General features: G+C 38.3%; 1 protein-coding gene across 1 annotated transcript in view; it reads right to left on the bottom strand.

Moving 5' to 3' along the window:
* Positions 1-1,107: 1,107 nt before the first annotated feature.
* ADK (adenosine kinase) overlaps positions 1,108-21,312 on the bottom strand; it is a 302,259-nt gene continuing 282,054 nt past the window's right edge. Inside the window, 2 exon segments of the mRNA XM_067299898.1 lie at positions 1,108-2,292; positions 20,897-20,983. Coding sequence (XP_067155999.1) covers positions 2,168-2,292; positions 20,897-20,983 — 212 coding nt within the window. The 3' untranslated portion in view covers positions 1,108-2,167.

Consider the following 21,312-nt stretch of genomic DNA (forward strand, 5'->3'; position numbering starts at 1 on the left):
GAGTGATATATGTGACCATACGTTAATAGCATGGACTGCAAGATATCCTTCCTCCGCCTGTCAGATTTTCTTGATTAAAATATATCATGCCTATACATCAAGTTAAAGAATTAAAAATTAACTATGAGATGTAAAAAATTACATTCTTCTGACCAACCTATAAAGTCTGAAGACCATGCATTCTCTAGTCTCTTTCAATTTTGTTTGCTCTTCCATTTTACTCCAGTGTATCCATTACCCTCCCTGTCTCCTATGCTAGAAAGTGGTTATATCTCCATCTCGAGAACATGAGAAATGTAAAGCCCAACGCTCTTTGAGAGTAGTACATGGGGAGAAACCAGACAAGCACAAAAGCTTTATCTGCACACCGCTGTTCATGAGTAAGTCCATAGATAGACAAGGCCTGTACATGCAAGCAACCTTCTGTAGCTCTAAACTGTGAGGTCAAAAAGTCTAACATGATTGTACATGGCTTTACTGGCCAAAACATACAGTGTGTGCATATTTCTCTGGCACCAGTTAAGCCAGAGTGCTTTAGGAACAGATTGTGCTTACGATGCAGTGATCTTCACTTGAGATGGCGGAGCTCCACAGCCCCAAGAGGATTCTCAGAAGCAGCTGGTGTGAAGCTCCTTAATGTTCATGCAGGGATCCCACCATGTGGCCTTTAAGAAGACAGAGCCTGTTCTCCTACTTTTCAAACCAGATACTGGCCCAAGCGAAGAAAGGAATCAGGATCCTAGCCTTGACTGCTCCCCATGCTCTTTGCAATGAGTTGTATGCCAGGAGCACAGGAGCAAGGAACAATCTCTGTGTGTCCCTTGTTCCATGCTCTGCAGTAAAATGCAAAACCTACAATGACTTAGCATTCTCTGATGAACCTAGCCATTAATTTTTCATCTCTGCTGTGTACAAGCACCACACTGATGAGTAAAAGAATCACCCCCTTCCTTACCATTGAGCTCACTCCTAAACATCCACCTGGACACTGAAAGTCGCAGATAAAATGTTGAGAGCTATACTGTGGGTTAAGCATTCCCTTCCTGCTCCTGTTTCAGTAAGATACTTGGAAGAAAGCTGGATACATATCAATAAAAAGCCAGGAGCTACTGTATGACAATTTTTTATTTATCAGTATCAAATTACATAGCAAAGTAATGAATGCAGTGTCAGATCACCTCTTTGAATACTGAAAATACAAACAAAATCCACCATATTGCTTAATTATCCAAAGTAAATTAAAAGTTTAAAAATGTGCGTTTCAGAGATTCCGTTTGGCATATCCTGTCAATATATCCTGCATAAATATTTCTGTACCTCATTTTCACTATGTGTACCTTAATTAAATACAGCCTCTAAAAAGCTTACATTGAGGAGATAGGATCTATCCATATGTCTATTTTCATCATCAACTCATGCCTCTGCCCTGAAATCACTGAAAGTACCTATCTTCTAGCTCTCCTGACAGATGAATGTGAATTTACAGTACAGCAGCCAGAACCTGCTCTCACATAGTGCCAGACCAAAGCTGGATTCCACATCAGTGGCAGAACACTTAATACATGTCATCAGCTTTGGATCATGTCCTGAAATTACTGACAAAATAGCTATTCACTTTCATGGGAGCTGGGCTGGATCTGATAGCCAGATTGTGTACACTAAAACATGTAAGGAAATTCTTGGGATATTCACACCACTCTTAACACTAGTGTGACTCCACTGACTTACAAAGAACTATTCCTGGATTACAACATTATGAGACAAAAAAGTCAGGTCTGTTGATTTCATGTGAGTACGTTGAGTAGGATTTGGCTGTAGCTGGACACAAACTACAGATTTCAATAGAAGTATTTTAATGGGGTTAATCAGCAGTGTAATTTACAAGGGACTTCCTTATAAATGGTGTAAATAGAACAATTCTTCCAGGCTGATGAGAGAAAAAGCTTCATTTAGCACTGTTTCCCAAAGTTAAGACTTGTGAGACATTACAGTGGTAGGAAAAGGAAAATACCATAGAAATATATATTTTGTTTAGGATAAAATGAACAGAAGTACAGAAGCGTTGATGCAGGTAATTGGAAGGGTGAGGAAGGGGAAGGAGGAAAAATTTAGGCAGCGGTCCCATGGCGACATGGGATTTTCTCTTGATCCCTCCGATTCACCAGTATCAGTGGAAGTCGGGCTTCTCTGGGAAAGTGCAACCTGAACGCTTGATAATTACGCTGGCTGCATAATGTCCAGCTCGGATGCACTCGGTCACTGGCCGGTCGTAGACGAGCTGTGAGAGAAAGCCTATGGAACAAAGCAGTAGAGAGACAAGGAGGAAAATGGTTAATTAGGTTTTTGAGTGTACCAAAGTTTGTCATATGGCAAAACATTGAAATACTGGCCTAACTGCATGTACAGGAGTACCCGACTGTAGTTTAAATTTAGTGCTGCGCTTAAGCAACCTGCTGAGTTAGGGTGCTGCTGCTGTTATTTTTACCTGAAGTCTCCACTTGGTAGCTTCAAGTAAATTAAAGATTATCAGGACTGATCTTCATTAGTGACCTCAATCTAAATGATTTTACCAGAGTTATTCCTCTCTTCTTTTCCTCAAATACCCTTTTAAAAACAAAGAAACAGCTTTCTGTGTTGAAGAGAGTTCCTTCTGTTCATACTGGCCAAAGTGACAGCACCACACAACTGTCACTGCAAGCTTTTCTCAAAAAAAGCGAAAGACACATAACCAATAAATGTTATCTTTATTCACAGTTACAGGTGTTCACAACAAAAATCAAATGAGAAACTCATCTGATCAAGAAAGTTGTCCCTGATCACTGGAGTTTTAACCTAAGACTTCAGAAATAGTGGACACCTCTTACCATGTCCAGATATCTAAGTAAACAGCAAACTGTCTGAAGAGCTAAGCACCTCTCAGAATCAGGGAACTTGGATAATTGCTTTAGTTACCAAAACCCTTAGCATGCATGGCTTACAAAACCAGAAATCACTGGGAGCTGAGGGTCTTGAAAATCAGGCTGCTTCTTTAGATAAATATATGCAGATAGAGCCTCAAAAAGGAGATTATTCATACGTACCTGGAAAAGTTAAGTACAAGTAGGACCTGAAATTTTATGGATTGAGTCCCTCATTTCTGAAACGTTTTATCTTGGCTGAAACTATTGTGATCGACAGCGTGACAGAATTTATGGCAGAGGTGAAATACATCTTTTAAATTTTGAAGAGGTTTTCAAGAGGTGAAAAGTAAACTCAACTTCTTATAATTTAAAAATCCATTCTGTCATTTTAGAGGTAATATCTTATTCACTTTCATCCTCAGTTTTAATGTGTTTAAGAAGCATCTCACCTCCTCATTCAATCACAGAAGGAAAGCCAAGGCTTGCCCAGGTAAGTCAGAAATCTAGCTAGCTGAAACATGCTTTTTTAAAGCTTTCATCCACCATTTCAAGTTCCTGTGCTGTGCTCTGACAGCCCTTGGTGTTCACAGTACAAATCTAGTCTTGAAACTATGTCTCTCCTAGGTACTATGTAGCTCATAGGACCAATTTCTGACATATTACAAATTTTGATTCAAAAATAATGGTCCATTTTGCTATAGCTTTCTTTTGATAGAGACCAATACATTTTCTCTGTTCAGCTTGGTTACTATTGGAATAAACACGCCACATTTCCTTGTGACGCTTTCATTTAACCTGTGTTTCTTTTCTAAATATTTGCTTCTGTGTGAAATATTAGAGCATGTTTATAAAACAGGACAAAAAGTTTTTTCTTATGCAATAATATTTGTTGCTTGAAAATTAAAAATCATATAACACATGAAAAATAATGTTACAGATTAACCAAGCATAATACTGTTGAGCAAAAGAGCCTGTTTTCATGAATTACCAATCTCTTTCTTGGCTTCTCAGTCATGACCAATAGTGAAAAGAAGCCTAGTTGATCTATAGAGTCTTCTCTAAACTGCACTGAATGGGTGAGGAGTTTGGGGCTAAAGTCAAAACTACTAAATCTATAAATCAAATACTTTACATTGGAATAGGGAGGCAATAGAAAATAGATGTTCTGGTTGACAACCAGGAAAATTTGTGGATGTTTCTGACATCAGTACTATTCTAGAGAAACCTGAACCATATATTAGCTGGAATTTCACAGATATTGACTGACATTAACTGGGAAAAAATGACTACTTAACCAACAAATCTTAAACCCATAAACATAAGTGGAGAAGACAGGAGTTTTCGGTATACAAAGATGAAAATGTGAACAGAAAGCAATTGTGCTGTGAATGCTATCATTGATGGCAGTCAGGGGATGACAGACAACCCAACTGGGGCAGGATGGTCCAGCTGTAATAGCTGGGTAACAGCTGAGAAATTCAAACAGCATGCCTGGCAGAAATCGGACCATTTCTGAATAACGAGATGAAAATGGTCTGCTCTCCATTAAATTAACATGCATTCTTAGAAGAAACTTTCTTGGATACACAGAGAATGTCAATCATTAAATTTCAGCTGCCTGGGAGACAAGAGCTTGCCAGTGTGCTTCTGGGTGGTTAAAACTTGAGAGCAAGTTGTAACCGTATGTAAAATGAGGCTGTTAAGACAGTCCATTTCTGACTCAGTAAGTACAGAAGACGCACTGGGCAGGCCTCCAAAGGCAAACACAAGGCTAAATTTTGCGCAAAGCATGAATTCAGAGAGGGGTTTATACAAGAATGAAAAATTGTCCTCTATGTTTATGACCAAGGCATCAAAAATATATGAAAATGAGGAAATCAAAGGAGTAAAGGACCATATGACATGAAGTATTTTTTAATACAATCTAGACTAAGACTGTCACCACCTCTCAGGCTCAAAGTATTTTCAAGCTAGTATGTATCTTTTGTCTTCAGTGAAGCTACTTCTTATTTATTCTGATCTAAGTGAAAGCAGAATCAGGTAAAGAAACATCCTGTTCTAATTGGGGATAGAATGAGCGATCTCTGGGATTTCAGAGTGGTGGAGAAACGACATTAAGTGCAGCTGTCATGTATAAGATATGTAGAATCTGCAGTGGGGAGTTTGCCCTCAAACCATTCTCTTGTCTGTTGAGTTTCTCTTAAAAGCTATGTATTTCATAGATGAAATAGAAATAGCAGTATCTGACACAATATCGCACTGAATGACAATACAAACACACATATCACAAACACAGAGCTACATCACATACTAAGACTAGGCAGTTGGCAAAGCAGACCCCGAGGGAACACCAGAAAGCACTGTTGTTTGAGCAGAGAAACAGAGCTCTATCAGGTTGGCTGCTTTAGCTGCAGAATGTTCTTTTTAGTTAATGCAATAAAAAGCAACATGGTCAGAATATAATTCAGTGTTTGCCTCCTCCAGGTACTGTAATGCAAACCCCATGAGTCATACTCTCAAGGCATGAACTCAGATCTTCTCCTTCCAGTTGAAGAAGTTGCTGCCCCATCTGCTTTTCACTATCCTTCTTTTCTGCTTGTGTAAGCTGATGCTCTGTCAAAATGAGCCAGATTAGTTTAAACAGTAAGCTGTTTAATAGTAGATCTTAGCTAACCCAGCTGATTTAAACTGAAGAGGGTTTGTGAGTACTCAAAGAAACAGCTCTACCAGCAAGCAGGGCGGTGGAAGGAAGAGTGATAAGCAGCTGAAAGCAGGAATCTCTTTAAGGTGCCATGACTGGAAATGCAAGAGGATAAGTGAACATAGCTTCAGCCTTACTCCACACCCCTTGTTCAAGCTTATGGACCGAAAGGGCAGGGCTGAACTGTGATGTTGTACCATGGGTCTGGGCTCACAGAACTAGATCATCCCAGCACACGCTAGAATAGCGCAGCAACTATTTTAACTTATGCCAGGAGCTGAACTGGTTCCCAGCTGTCATTGGAATGGAGCACAAGAAGTAGGACATTTTGGCTATACAAGACAACCTCACTTCAAATATTTTACCAAAACAACTTCAGGCAATTTTTTTTACCATCTTCTATTTGCATTTATTCTTTCCCTAGCATTTCTATGCTGCTGAAGCTGTGCAGGGTATTACATGGATTACATACCACCCTCTTCACACTAGAAAACAAAGGCAGGAATCAAACTCAAGACATTCCCTATAGTCTGCCTCCTGCGCTGACATCCAAAGTGTTTATGGTGTGTGGAGTAAGCGAAATGGCTGTTACAGGATGTCTACTATGCCACCTTGCTTTAATTAGCCACATGGGTAAGCTTTCAGAGGAAACTGGGATGCCTTTTTTTCCTCCACAGGCAGGGACAGCCAAGTAACCAACTTGCACCTATTCATGATAAGAACTTATTTGGAACTGTGTCCAATTCATCCCACACATTCAGCAGTTTCCTAGAAAGAAAAGACAACTTGGCTTGAAAAGCTGCTTTATACCTTAGAGTGGTACAACACACAAAGAAAATGTATTCACATTCCCAGATGATAGAAGTGATTATGAGACACCAACAGTTATTTTTGGCCCATAATTATTTCTTGCAGAGAACTGCAGGCTCTCTCAACTGCTCAAGAGAGAGAAGTGACTCTGAAATCACTTTTCTCAGAAAAGAGTGCCTGAAATAATTGAGAGTTAATCTTTATTATCTCCAGTTTCCATACTATACATGCTCAAAGACAATGTTTATAACCACTAGCTCTGCAAACAAAACAGAGGACAGAAAAGTCAAGTTGTTTTCTTCCTTTTTGTGCTCACCACCAAATGAAAAGTTCTGTAAGCCAAGTGCTAGAAGTGGTGCTTGAGCCTCAGAATCCAGACCCAAATCAAGGTCCTCACTGAAACCAGCTCAAATCTCCTTGGGGATGTCAATACAACTCTGAAAAGACACAAGAAGACAGTCCACTGACCAACACAAAAGGTGTTGTCTTTACTTAGTTACTTCTAAGAGCTGAGTAGCACTTTAAAATCATTAAAGCAGAACTGACTTCATTTTCTTATGGCCAACAAAATAGACATTGCAGAGGCAATACTCACAGAACTCAGTGATTTCTTTTAAAAGTTCTTTTTCCAGATTATCAGTGACAATTCTGAATGAGTGCCTAGCGCTAGTGCAATTGGATAGGAATGTAGGAGTCCAAGAGCTGAGATTTTAAAACAGTTCTGGTCTGCTTCAGTAATGGTTTAACAACACTCAAAAACAGCTCATATTGAAGCCAAATGTTTCATTTCAAATTGTACACTTGACAATTAATTTTAATGACTGTTAATTACTAATGCTGGCTGGAAATCCGTTTATAGCCTCCGACACCCAGCTCCCCCACTACTAGTCTTTCTGCAGTCTCTCTCACACTTCCAACCTTTATAAAATGCCCAAGGAAAAATTAATATTTTTTTCTTTACACAAGAGAGATGAAAGCAGGAAAACGGCAATTATATGCATTAATTATAAACAATTGCAAGCTGACCTCAAGTCAGAGCATGGTAGCCCCTCAAAACATTTTTGCTATGTGATGTTCACAGACAACTCTCCTCTTCCAGGTGAACCCAGAAGCACCTAATGTAATCCATGCTAGCCAGGACACCCATCCAGCAAAACTGTCTCAGCCACAGAAAGGATCATGAGCAGCTGAGCTGTTTCCTCTATTTTTGTATTCAAAGTTTTTTACAGCTTAATTTCTAAAATGGTGTTATTCCACCATGGAGGACAGTTACAAGCACCTTTTTACACTCTTGTTCGTATGCAGCATTTATCACAGTTGCTTGAATATTCATCTATTTTTATATGATCCCACTAGCTTCCCAGGCCAGCAGTGTGGGAAGATGCAATTTTCAAGAAACATTATTCTAGTAATTTAAAATCTTGTAGCTGATATGACTGAGGTTTTGCTGAAGTCTTTCAGTACTATTGGAGTAGGTTAATGCTGTGGTAGCACGAGTCTGGTCAGCTGTAATCAGGTGGCTAGCAAAGCTGGTGCCAAGAGCCAACCAGCCAATGTAGATTTTGTAAAAGATGCTGGTATCAGACGATTCTGCAACATAGCCACTGAATGACTGTACGTCAACATGCTGCGGTTTCTTCTTTTTTAATTTTGTGGCAGATGGCGGATATTACAGCCAAGAACTGTGGTAAGCCAGAGGCCCTGCCCATTGCTATCAAACTGAAGGTTGGCTATTCTAAATGGAAACGTTTGATTAAGGGTGGGATTTGGCTTCTGTTTTCATGTAGTTTGGCATTGTGGTCTGACACATTACACTTACAGTATTTAAGACAAATTAAATATATGCATCTTCAAATACACTATTTACTTCTTTCAACCTTCACACACCTCAGCTTTCTCTCTCAAAATACAGTTTCAGAATTATTCCACATATGCACATTTATGTTATTAACTGCAAATGTATATGTATAAACAAGTGCCTTTCCCTCTCTTTTTAAATAAGATGGCTCTGTGCTTCTACAGAACTGTAGTGCCAGGCTAATTACAAGTGAGAGAAAAAAGGTTACCAACCCCTTCAGAAAAACAGTCATTTAAGATGTGTATCTAACAAGTGGCAACCTTGAAATCTCACTCTCACCAAAAAGAACATTAAAAAAGCCTTCCTGACTATACCACTGGAGGAAAGTTTTAATAAAAACTAATTAAACTACAAAAATCCCAAGTGGTTAACTGATTTTAGGGGCTAAATTTCTGGCAATTCTAATTATCCTCTTGTGGCTTCACTTAGTGTTTCACAACCATGACAGATGACAATGAAAAACTGCAGTTAAATTCATCCTCCCTGACACCATGCTAAGCACTAGCTTCTCCCTCTCCAAGTAAAATCAATACCATGTTTGAGTAAACACGTTTACAGCTTTATTAGGATGTCTTGCTTGTTCTGTAACAGCTACTTGAAGCTGTGGTAACAAATCGACTCAACTCAGTTAAACCTAGAGAGCTGGGTAAGAGGCTCATCGATAAGGTTGTTACAAAAATAAACTGCAGGAGATCAGAAAGCTGGAACAAACAGCCTGGTAAATGTCAATATTTTTACTTCCAGAGAATGACAAAACCATGAGATCACAAATAAAAGGTTTGGGAAGTCTATTTTTACTCTGTTTATAAAATGATCACGTGCTAAATGGGGGATGCATTTCACTGTCTATGTACGACCCTCTAACACAAACTTCTTATTTTCTAATCACCAGCATGAATGCTAAAACAAGCATGTTTTCAAGAGGAGCAGCTAGTATTATTATTGTTGTCTCTATCCTTGTTTTCTTTATATTTATGGACACATTTTGAGTGCATTGAATCTGTTTAGGATCACTCAGATGGGTATATGCTTTCCTCAGTCTGAGTTCATACAGTCATTTATGGACACACACAAATAATACAACTTTGCATTTACTAGATGGCTGTGAATAAGTGAAAGGAGTGTTTTTATATCACTTTAGCAGCCATTTCCTGGGATGGAGAGGAGGTGTTGAATACACAAAGCAAAAAAGAACTCCGACCCTAATGCCATAAAACATTGCATGTGGAAAAAGTTAACAAAAGGCTCCTGTGAAAGTGAAACAATAAAAAAATGAAATAAAACTCTACTACATCCTTGTCATTCCATTAGAAATCAGTTACTCAAGGCTGAATACTCTTATTGCATTGCCTCTATGCTTACCACTGTCTGCACCTACTTGGCCAGCTCACTGAAACTGGTAGAATAAGGTGTAATCCTACTTGCCAGGACCTGCCTAGATGCTTGGACCCATTAGAGACTCTCTCTAAAGAAAATGAGCAGTTTTGTTTCATTGGTGTCTTTGTTCAAGTAGAAATAGTGGTTGTAACTCTACAGCAGTTTGGTACTGAAGACTATGGGATGGATGGGGAAAACTTAGATCACTGTCTGAAGTCTATTGAGAATGATGGCAGTTTTCCCACTGACTTTGATGTGTCAGCCTATGCCTTGACTGAGGGCTCTCCACTCTTTAAGGAGGAATGGCTCAAAGCTGGAGAAGAGGCTTAAGTGCTTTATACAGTGACAGCCTCCACCTTACTCATCCTCAGTGGACTCTATTTATAGTCTGTGTTGCATATCACCTATGTAAAACCTCCCAAGTGCATCTGACTGTCCATGAAAAGAATCATTTCAATTTATAATATGCTCCAAGAAAGATGTGATGGAGGAAATTGGTAACAAAGCTGTAACTTTTGATGGTTTGGTCTAGCTGGAGGCCTGTAGCAAGCTGTGTCCCCCAGGGGTCAATACTGGGTCCAGTATTGTTCAACCTCTTCACCAATGACCTGGATGAAGGGACAGAGTGCCTCCTCAGCAAGTTTGCTGATGATGCAAAACTGGGAGGAGTGGCTGATATACCAGAGGGCTGTGCTGCCATCCACAGGGACCTTGGCAGGCTGGAGAGCTGGGCAGAGAGGAACCTCATGAAGTTCAACAAAGGGAAGTGCAGGGTCCTGCACCTGGGGAGGAATAACCCCAGGCACCAGGACAGGTTGGGGGTTGACCTGCTGGAAAGCAGCTCTGCGGAGAAGGACCTGGGAGTGCTGGTGGACACCAAGTTAAGCATGAGGCAGCAATGTGCCCTTGTGGCCAAGAAGGCCAATGGTATGCTGGGGTGCATCAGGAAGAGTGTTGCCAGCAGGTCGAGGGAGGTGATTCTCCCCCTCTACTCAGCCCTGGTGAGGCCACATCTGGAGTACTGCGTCCAGTTCTGGGCTCCCCAGTACAAGAGAGACATGGAACTACTGGAGAGAGTCCAGCGAAGGGCTACAAAGATGATTAGGGGACTGGAGCATCTCCCTTATGAGGAAAGGCTGAGAGGGCTGGGCCTGTTCAGCCTGGAGAAGAGAAGACTGAGGGGGGATCTTATCAGTGTATACAAATATCTGAAGGAAGGGTGTCAAGAGGATGGGGCCAGACTCTTTTCAGTGGTGCCCAGTGACAGGACGCGAGGCAATGGGCACAAACTGAAACACAGGCAGTTCCATCTGAACATGAGGAAAAACTTCTTCACTGTGAGGGTGACAGAGCACTGGAACAGGTTATCCAGAGAGGTTGTGGAGTCTCCTTCCTTGGAGATATTCAACCTGGACAAAATCCTTGGAAATGTGCTCTAGGTGACCCTGCTTGAGCAGGGGGGTTGGACTAGATGATCTCCAGAGGTCCCTGGCAACCTCAACCATTCTGTGATTCTGTGGTCATATGTTTCATTTTTATTTCCACTTGATGAACTTTGGGAAATTTCCTTTTGCATCAGAATCAGGTGGCTTTGGGCTTGTCTTGTTTCAACAGCCAAGAACAGGGGAAAAACTTTGATAAAAAAGTAAGTTTTTACAGTCTCCAGACTTACAAGAAATAATCAGGGCACTGCATATGCTAAACCAGAACACAAGTATTTTCACTGGAAGCATCTTCTCCAACTATCTGAAAAAGTGCCTTGCAGGCTGATACTTCTCTTTCTTTTTTTCTTAGAAACTTTTCCTAGAAACTTTCCTAGAAGCATTTCTGGAAAGTTAAAATTCCCTTTAGCCATTCTTAAGCCAGCAGAATGAAATAAAAACTTCTTTTTTTTTTTAGTACCTCAGGAAATTTTTTAAGCCTCAGAACAGATCCCTAGTATTTACATTAAATGGTGCAGATAAATCTTCTTACTACACCCACTGGTTGGGTTAAGAGGAAGAGAATTTCACATTGAAATAATGAAGCTCTAAGCATAACAAAATGGAATACTATGTGCTACTCTTTATTTGGTTCTTAACATTGTTTGAAAGCACGATGCTTCTGTCATATATTTAAAGACACTAAATGCAAAAAAGGCTATATGAACATATCTTTATGGCTAAGACTCACAAGCACAAAAGCTAGGAAATTGGAAGCTGTGTTTGCCAGAGCAACCATAATTCAGCAAGGTTTCATTTGCAGGTATACTTCCACACAATCAAGCCAGCAGTATGCAAAGAGAATCAAAAAGCAACAACCAGTGCAGGGGGAATGACTTGGTAGCTAGAGAGCCTATGAATTTCTTGACTTCTGTGGACTGAAATAGCCTACCACAGCATTATATTTATAAAGCTCCTATACAATAGGGTGACATTTAATATCTTTTTCCTCTTTAAGTGTCTGTTACAGTCCTGAATTGATACTACCAGGAAAAAAAAAGCCTAATCGTTTATTGATCGCCAATAACAGTAATGTCCTTCTAAGTACAGTAGATCAGTGTCAGACAAACCTACTAGCATTGCTACTATCAGCTGCTTTCATTTGGGACCTTTTTTTTTTTTTTTTTAAACCTTTCCATATTCCCATTTCATGTATGAGCCCATTTCAGTGTGGGGGAATTGAACAAGTTACATGAGAAGTTTTCATACTACTATATAATAGAGGAAATGGTGAGCAAGTTATTGTAGTGCTAGCTACTACCACAGTCTTGAGAAATATCTTTATGATTATTGTGAAAATCTGCATAGTACCATACCAAGACACATCAGACATGAAATAGATAATGTATTTCTGTGTGTTTTTACATTTCATTGTGTGTTGTTGTATTTGCTGCAAATATAACATCAGTTTAATCTGACACATCGTTTCTTAGGGGACTATATCCTGCCCTGACTCCCAGGGGAATTTTCTTGATGATCCAATCTGACTAGTGCCTCTGTCTCTACTCAGAATACATTAAAATAACACAAAAATATTACCAACAGTCTGAGAGCAAGGTAATAATAACTCATTAAAGTCATTTCTAACCTTCCACATGAACATTTTCTTTATCATTACATGATTTTCTAACACTTGCCACATTAACATAAAATGAAATGTTACGAGGATAGGGATAGTAGGCATGACAAAATATTTTAAACAATGATGATTTGCTTTGAGGCATTAAGTCAATTTGTAATTGTCCCATAGCTATTATAGCAAAAATTGGAACTTTATAATTGGTTTTGAAAATCTATTTTTAACACAGTAGGTTTGTTTTTAAAATGTACACAACCTAGTCAACATTTGTTTCTCAAAAAGCCTGACCAGAATGGCATTGAATTTATGGTGAGATAAGTTACACCTTTAAAGACCTCATTTTGCAAAATATTAATCTTCTTGCCATGTACTGAGCTTCCCTTAATACTGCCGCTATCACTGACAGGAAAAGAGACACAGCAACTGGAAGGATCAGGTCCTGCTTCAGTCTAATTAGGAACTTCTGAGGATTTTTAATTCCATGCACTGATCCTTTTATATGGATGTATATTTTTACATTTTATTTTTAAAATGACAGCAAATAAACCAAGAATTTGTCTTGCACTTAATTCAACTATGTATTTTTCTGGTTGCATTTATACTGTATAGGTGAATATCTGAATTAGCATATTTAAGTTGTATTTTGACAAAAAATAAATATGCAATAAAATCATTAAGATGAACACTTAGAACCCAGAAGAAAGGTAACAATTACAAAAAATTAAAATAGATCGGATCACAATTAAATTACACTAAAACACGTGTTTCCAGATTTGTGAATCATACCAATGCAGAAGACTGTATTATTTCTGAAGAAGTAACTTTTAATGGAAATAAGTATAACATGAAATAGGGAGTTAAACAGCAAACAGAAATATAGAGTGTTTTTCCTGAGTGATATCTCTTTCTATGTTTACGTTTAAGGAGTTACGATGCAAATGGTGGCAAATTTCTAAATTGTGCCAATACTAATGTTGAAATTACTAGTGACGGGCTACAGTATTGATCAGAATAATGATGTGCCTCTAGCTAAGACCGAGAAAAATCAACTAGGAACATATGACCTGGTAATTTTCTGGTTTATAGAAGGTCAGCTACAGAGATAACATTGCCATCTAATAGCCTAGGTTTAGATGTGATACTTATCTGTGCAAGTTAAGAATGGCATGAGAACACAGGGGCAGTAAGTCATGAACATGCTGACAAGTTATCACCCAGCAAGCGAAGATTGATGCCCTATCTGCAGCTCAGCTATTATACTTGTGTATGCTGCTTATAAAACAGAAGTATTAAAGATGGGCAAAATGGGTTGTCAGTCAAAACGCTGATGACATTAAGAAGGTATTTTTATTTCAAAACTTCATATCTCATCAGCCATGATTTCAGAAACAACAGGATTGCTCAGATGCAATTAGCCACCCATGTTGTATAAATGAAGACTATGAGAGTGCTGATCTCTGTTATAACATTTATCTTCACTTCAAAGAAAAGACAGAACAATTCAGAGTAGTATCCCCTTGTCTCTTCACTCATGAAGATAAATTTTATAGCAGAAATAAGCTATAGTAAGTTACATATCTATATGTATTTAACTGATATCACCAAACAAAAAATATCGCTCACTACCAGCTGGCAAATCAAGTTGCATCTCAGGGCTCTGGTATTATCAGAGGGCAGTATTTCACAGCAGTGACATTTTAACCAATGTATTTCTCTCTACCAAATGTGATTAAGAAATGGTGACAATTTCCCAAGGTATCATAAACAAGTATAAAAACCACGTACAAATTAAAGATCACTGTAAGTGGATTAAGTAGCTTCTGATATCACACTCCTGCTGTTCAATAAAGAACTATTCCTAGTCCCTTGAATTCTGATCTGAAGAAATCTAGAATATTTTTGGGGTTGCAAATACTGGAGGAAGGGCAGCTCTTACAACAGACATTCAAACAGAGACAAAAATAAAACAAAGAAAAATTCCATTTCTCTGCAGTGTTTTTTGTGAAAACAGTTTCTTTCACAATCTTAGAGTGTCCTTTAAATACATTAAGGAATTTTCTTTCTAATATAGTCACAAGCTCACTCATAATTTGGTGTTCTCACAAACTGTTCAAATCATGTCTCTGCTGATCGCATTATCAGAACTTTTTGTCTTGTTTAGCAATCCTGGTGTAGCCATACAGCATCTATCCAAAAGTACATATTTCATTGCTCACATGCATGCACCCACCTCCATCCACACAACTCCTTCATTTGAAATACATAAAGCACTTACTAGTCTAAGTCATGAATACAGTACATCTTAGCCCTATATCAGATTTATTGTAAGAAGATGGAATTCCCATTGTAAAAGCTTCATTTTTTAATTCAGTCAGCTTCTACTCTCTAATGACCAACATTGCCCTCAGAAGATGACTGAGAGTGGATTTTCAGAGGAGCTGAAAATGACATCTGGGCACCTAATTCCTATAGGTTTACAAGTCATAGAATCACACCATAATTTAGATTGGAAGGGACCTCTGGAGATCACCTGCCCCTGCCTCTGGCTTAAGGCACGGACAGCTCAGATCATGATAAGTCCCCCCCTAGATGCTTTTTTTTTTTAAAAAGGTCTTTGGATTCCTTCCATAAATGATGGATTTTGCAGAACAGCAGAACATTAATATATTGGATTAAATTCTGTTTTCATTTTCATCGATATTATACTTCTATAAATCAACTTCAGTGAAGGTATTCCAGATTTATACTAGTGCACTCAGAAAACAGAATCAGACCTTTCTTAAAAATGGTTTCTTGAATCAAACCTAATAGTAGAGGAGTAATTGATATGCTACAAAACAACTCCTTTTGTCAGTGATTCTCTTCACTGTGGGTCTTTTGCAAGCCTATATTTATATTTCTTGCATTGTGTTTTTATAAAGGTATATACATGTGTATACTATATTTGAAGAATGTTTCAAATTCAGGATAATATTTTAATATTGCAATAATGTAGAAATATACCAAGTATTACTGAACTCTGAAATCAAAGCGGGATACAAATCTAGTCATTTGCATTTACGTCACAAAAGCAGGCTAAAATTTGAACAATGTGATGACCTTTGGGCAAAATCTTAGGAGTCCAAGGTCTTGATCTAATTTGTAGATGTGTTTATATTAAGATGGAAAAAAATAATGTTTAGGATTAACCTCTATATTAAAGATAAAGGGATGGCTTAATTTAGCCAGTTTGGCCGCAGGAACATAATCAAAAGGAGGAAAGTATCTCCTCTAAGCTTTGTGGTCTCCAAAGAAAAGATAAGGATGCCATGAGGCACACTCACTCAAAGACACGTGACAGAAGACAACTCTGCTTTTGCTCCTGACCTTGACTTCTAGCAGAGTGGTTCTCTGACAGCTGAGACAGTAGCTGGGCACCTCATAAGACTTGCACCATCTTTCAGAAGAGGAGGAGGCAGAACTGTTTATTCTGTAAGTGTGTGCAGCAAAAATTTTCTCTATGTAGCTTTCGAACTGCAGGTAAGAGCTTTCCAAAGTCCCTCTGTACATGAAAGCTGCCAATGGGATTTTTAAATTGACAGGTGGTTTGGGCTGTTGACCTCAGCTTTGATACTGACAGAGGTAAATTGCTATGAGCTGGTATTGGGCACCTTACAATGCCTAATGAAGAGCTCCTTATAGCTCAAGATTTCTTGTCCTTGTGAATGGTATAATATCTTTATAGCATGGTGATACTAATATATACTTACTGTGCACTTTCTGTTGCTGCTTCATTACACTACTTTAAGATGATTTGCAGTTATGTCTCATACTCTAGCACTTTTCTTACAGTATACAACTAAATCATATTAGATTAGCAAAGAAATATATTGACAGAACCTGGAGGAACATACTGATTTTACACTTTCTTCCAATCATTTATTATGAATTCTCTGCCCAGTCCCACTTAGTAGACATATTCGGGGGGGGGGGGGGCAGATTTTGCAGGGAACAATGACAGTAACTACCATAAAAGATTCTTATTGTTATCATTTGTTACTGTGGCAATAACAAAAAGGAGTCCAAACAGAAGGCTATGATGGCTAAGGAGAGCATGATGGCATAAAGGAAAGCATAAGATGGTAAAATTGTCTATATTTCAATATATGCATTGCCATTAAATGGGCTTTGAATATCATGATTGCAGAGGTTCAGAATGGGACCAACTAGTAATAAATAAATGCTAATTTAATAAAGAGTAAGAGAATGCTCCCCAAACTCTACAAAATAAGGCTGTAATTCCACTAAGGGGGCTCTTGTGACATAAGCCATGTTAGCAAAGCTCAAGTGATTTGTCAATGTCATCAGAACCCTGGGGTAGAATTACAACTTTAATTTATGGGTATTTCAGGGATTTATAACTGGAAATCTGTGGTACCCCTGGAATCCACAAGAGGTGCAGAGATGCTACAAAGTAAATTGTTATTGCTAAACTTCTAATAGGAAGCAGTGTTGTCGAAAAGCAATAAAGGCAGAAGTCTGTTGGTATTGTTTAGAGAAGTATTTTTAGGATAACGATACCTCCAGCAATTTTAAAATCTAATTTCTCATTCATGCATTGCACCAGCCTGAGTGGCAGGTGACTTGATGCCTGCAGTACAAGGTAAGAAATTCAGAGATATTCCTGATCCCGACTTAATAAAAACACACTTCAGCTGCAGAGTCCAGCTGATTCTCTGTTGCTAGCTGTGGGAGTAAGCTAGTTCTGCTTGAAGGCCAGGAGCTTCATGTACAGAACTGCCGAACTCACGAACCAACTCCCAGAGTTACAAGTGCCCAGAAACTTGGCTTCTTTAAATTTTTTCATTTTTAAGTTTAATGACCTTCAGTAGTTAGATAGGTTCTAGGAAAAAAAAACAGATTTCTTATTTTCCACTTTCACATGGAGAAATACATGAGGAGCAATTTGCCAAGTTGGCATAATCATTGAGATGGAATTTCCTTACAATCTTGTGAGTTATACCTCTGGAAGAAAGTGCCTCAGTGAAAGACCTTTCAAAATATGATAAAGTCTAACGAACCTGACCTCCTAATGTAAAATAAATCCTGCTTGATGGGGTTAGCTCTCATTATATCCCACATTCCCTTCTCAGCCAAGACATTTGCTCCAACAAGACCACCATTCAGTCAAGTTAATTTACCAGTCCTGGAGAAGTAAGGGAAGCTTTGCCGAGGGACTCTTGTTCTCTACTGTTTGAATAAAGGAGCTATGTTTCCAGAAAAGTATATTATACCACTGAATGCATTTCTGAGTTAAGGGATGAATTCTGAAACATTTTACTACAAGGACCCTAAAGGTGGAGTCAGAATATTAAGTGTACTGTTGCCTGGGTAGTAACAACCTGATAAAAATCTCAATCAAAGAAAAAAAACTAGAAGAATACTGAAGAAAATCTAACTTTCCCATTACAAAAATTTTGTCAGGCCAACAACACTGCATCTGGTTTGATGCTATAATCAACAGAAGATACATATGTTGAGTAGTATTACCAGCATTACTGTGTAGGACTTTCTGGTAAGGAGACAATAAAAAACTTTTCCTGTTGCAAATACATATTTTGAAAACGTATGAAAAGTGTGATAGAGACAAAATACAGACATTCCCCTCAAATGAAACACAGACCAAATCAAAGCCTATCAGTATCCCATTTCCTGCATATGCGAAGGAAAATGAAATGGCTCCATGAAGAAGGAGACCACAGTATATAGAATCAGCTGTGTACCTAGACTGTTATGACTCCCAAATCTCCCATCTGGATTAAACTCAGGAAAATCTATACTCTGAGGAGAATAAATCAACAATTTATTATTTATGGAGTAACAGAGGAGAACTAGGATATCTCAGAAATTAATGGGAGAACTACAGGTATTCAAAAGCTCATACTGGTTTCTGAGTCATAGCAGAGTGAAAAATGATGCAATGAGAACCTAAGTGCATGTTTGCTACTCAGGTGGGGCTCTAATTCAGATTTCAGATAGCTTTGCAACTGCTGAGCCAACTGACATTATAGAGGGAAAAATAGCAGTGATCCTTTCCTTACCTGCTATCGGGGAGAAACATACAGTACCATGCTATCACAGGACCGCACTGCACTTGTGCTCCATATAAAAAATATGTAATGCCTCAGTGCTATTTGTAGGAGAATTGAGGAAAATCATATATCCATAAACCACAATACAGGAGCTTTGTTAAGATTCCCCCAAAAGACACTGAAGCTTGCTGCATCCAGGCAGGCTATCTCAACAGACTTAGAATGAAAAAGGGGAGTTGATCTTTTAGAAGTAGTTTTCGTCAATTTTTCCCCCACTTCCTTCGCAGGGAGTTTAGCGTTTCCCCCATCATTTTCCTCCATACTGTTGAAATCCGCTGTTTGACGCTTGGAGCGAGGAATCTCACAATGGACCTAAGCCCAGCTTGATGAGATGCACCTGAACTCCTGCCGGTAGTGTTGAAGGCAACAATTTGGAATAGGGTTTGATTTGGCTTATATCAATGAATCCATTCAGTATGTTCTGAGTAATTACTAACATCAAAGTTTAGCCCTTCTACAGAAAAACAGCAGCTATTGCAGTACCAGGGAAAAGGATATTGTTTAAAGAGGTTTATGAGAGACCGGACAGTTCTTAAAATCTGATGATTTAGTAATAATAATCTTCCTACAGCTAAACTAGGAAAGAACAGAAGTAGGATTATTAAAAGAAAAGCTCCTGATTTCCAAAAGTTGATATAATGGCTAAAAAATGAAGAACTGAGAATAAACACAGCCTGAGATAAATATGGCAGACATGTCAAAAGTTGCTTTCTGCTGAGGAAAAGCTTGGTTGGTCACTACCATATTGCCCACCTGGGCACTACCCACTACTATTTTATTTTCAGGAACTGAAAATAAAATTGGCAAGATCTTTTCTCTGTTTCCATGACGAGAACTGCAGCTTACTGGCACAGCTGATACACAGAGCACATGTATGCAGGGACAAGCACTTGAAGATGATGATCTTTATTTTACAGTCATTTTTACTTGCTGGTTCAAATTTAGTCCTGTACGTTACTTAGGAACAATAGTGAGTGACAAGTGTGCACTAAAAGGTGTATGGATAACATGACCTAACATGCTTCCTTCTATTTCTGTCCTTTTTGATTCAGGAAAGCACTGAAGCAAATGAGTAATCACATTTTAATTTTCATCCAGATTTAAGCAAATACTGAAAATTTATCATGGATTTAAGTGATATACTGAGCAAGGCTGGAATTATTCACATGCATAAGACTGAGTTTATGTTGAAACCTTTCTTGAAGTGGGGCCCAAATCTGATGCTTTAATTTGGGTAACACACTGCCTGTTATCCCCTTCATAGCTTCATGACTGAGCCCTGGAATTCTATTTATAAAGTCTCTTTAGTAATGTTGCCAGTAAATTAGTGACTAATGGAGCTCCTTAAAGCTACTACTTACTGGATATTAGAGCCTTCAGGATGCAATAGTGTATCACAAAACTACATGTATGAAGGTTACAATGAATGACAGAACTTTTGGATTAGATTGGTTTTTGGCTTATATTGAATCATTTTTTAAAACAGGCATAGACATAACATCCTCTTTTTTCCTTAGAGCTTGTGCCAAAAAAAATAGTAAGTTTGCAAATGGATATTAAGCAATGCCAGATATTTTCTGGGTTTGTTTTAACAAATTAACCCTTTGTGTTCTTTTCTGATGTCCAAATAATTGTATTGGAAGCAGATGTTCTACGAAAATTGACAAGATCAGAAAACATTATGCTCGCTTATTAACATACTGTTTAATATTCACTACAACCTGTTTTAAAGAACAACAATGTGTTAACATTTAGGCCAGGAGGGATTTCTGTACACTATATAGTACTTGATGCAGCTTGTTTATGCAACAATCTGACAGATACAATTAATTTCATGAAAACGACCAGGGTATAGCATAATGGCATATTATCTTTAAAGTAACAGAACACACTTTTTCTTTGAAAATCAGAACTTAATTAGATCACCTAACTTCAGGATGCAGAGGAAAGCCCTAAAAGGATGAAGTTCATTCTAAACAATAGTTGAATAAAAAAATGGTAGTTTTTATATAGAGAATAATAGGAAAATCTCCAAACAAGACAGTGAAGTAACAAGTACCTCCAACAAATGCATCTCCAGCTCCATTGGTATCCACAATTTCACTCTGATCACTCACCAACACAGGGAAAGTAGTTACTTCATTTTCTATAATAGAGGAGGAGAATAAAACACCAGTTACTTGCAAATATGACTCAGAAAAGCAAAACAGTGTAGAGCAAAACAATTCAAAACTGCAACACTGATCTTTAACATAATGATTTGGATAAAAATAGATTTGGCTTATAATTCAATCTGTATTTACTGCACAGGAATATGTAACTACAGCTGATCAAGCTATCTGTTGTGGACATTTTCATAGTTATTTTCAGCCTCATCTCTTTTCTTGATCTCCTAATATTAAGGGCAAGGGAAAAAAGTAAATCAGGAGGAATACCATTAAACACATGGACATATGGAAAAGACCAAGAGAAATC

This window comes from Apteryx mantelli, chromosome 7 (assembly GCF_036417845.1).
Source record: "Apteryx mantelli isolate bAptMan1 chromosome 7, bAptMan1.hap1, whole genome shotgun sequence".
Lineage (NCBI taxonomy): Eukaryota > Metazoa > Chordata > Aves > Apterygiformes > Apterygidae > Apteryx > Apteryx mantelli.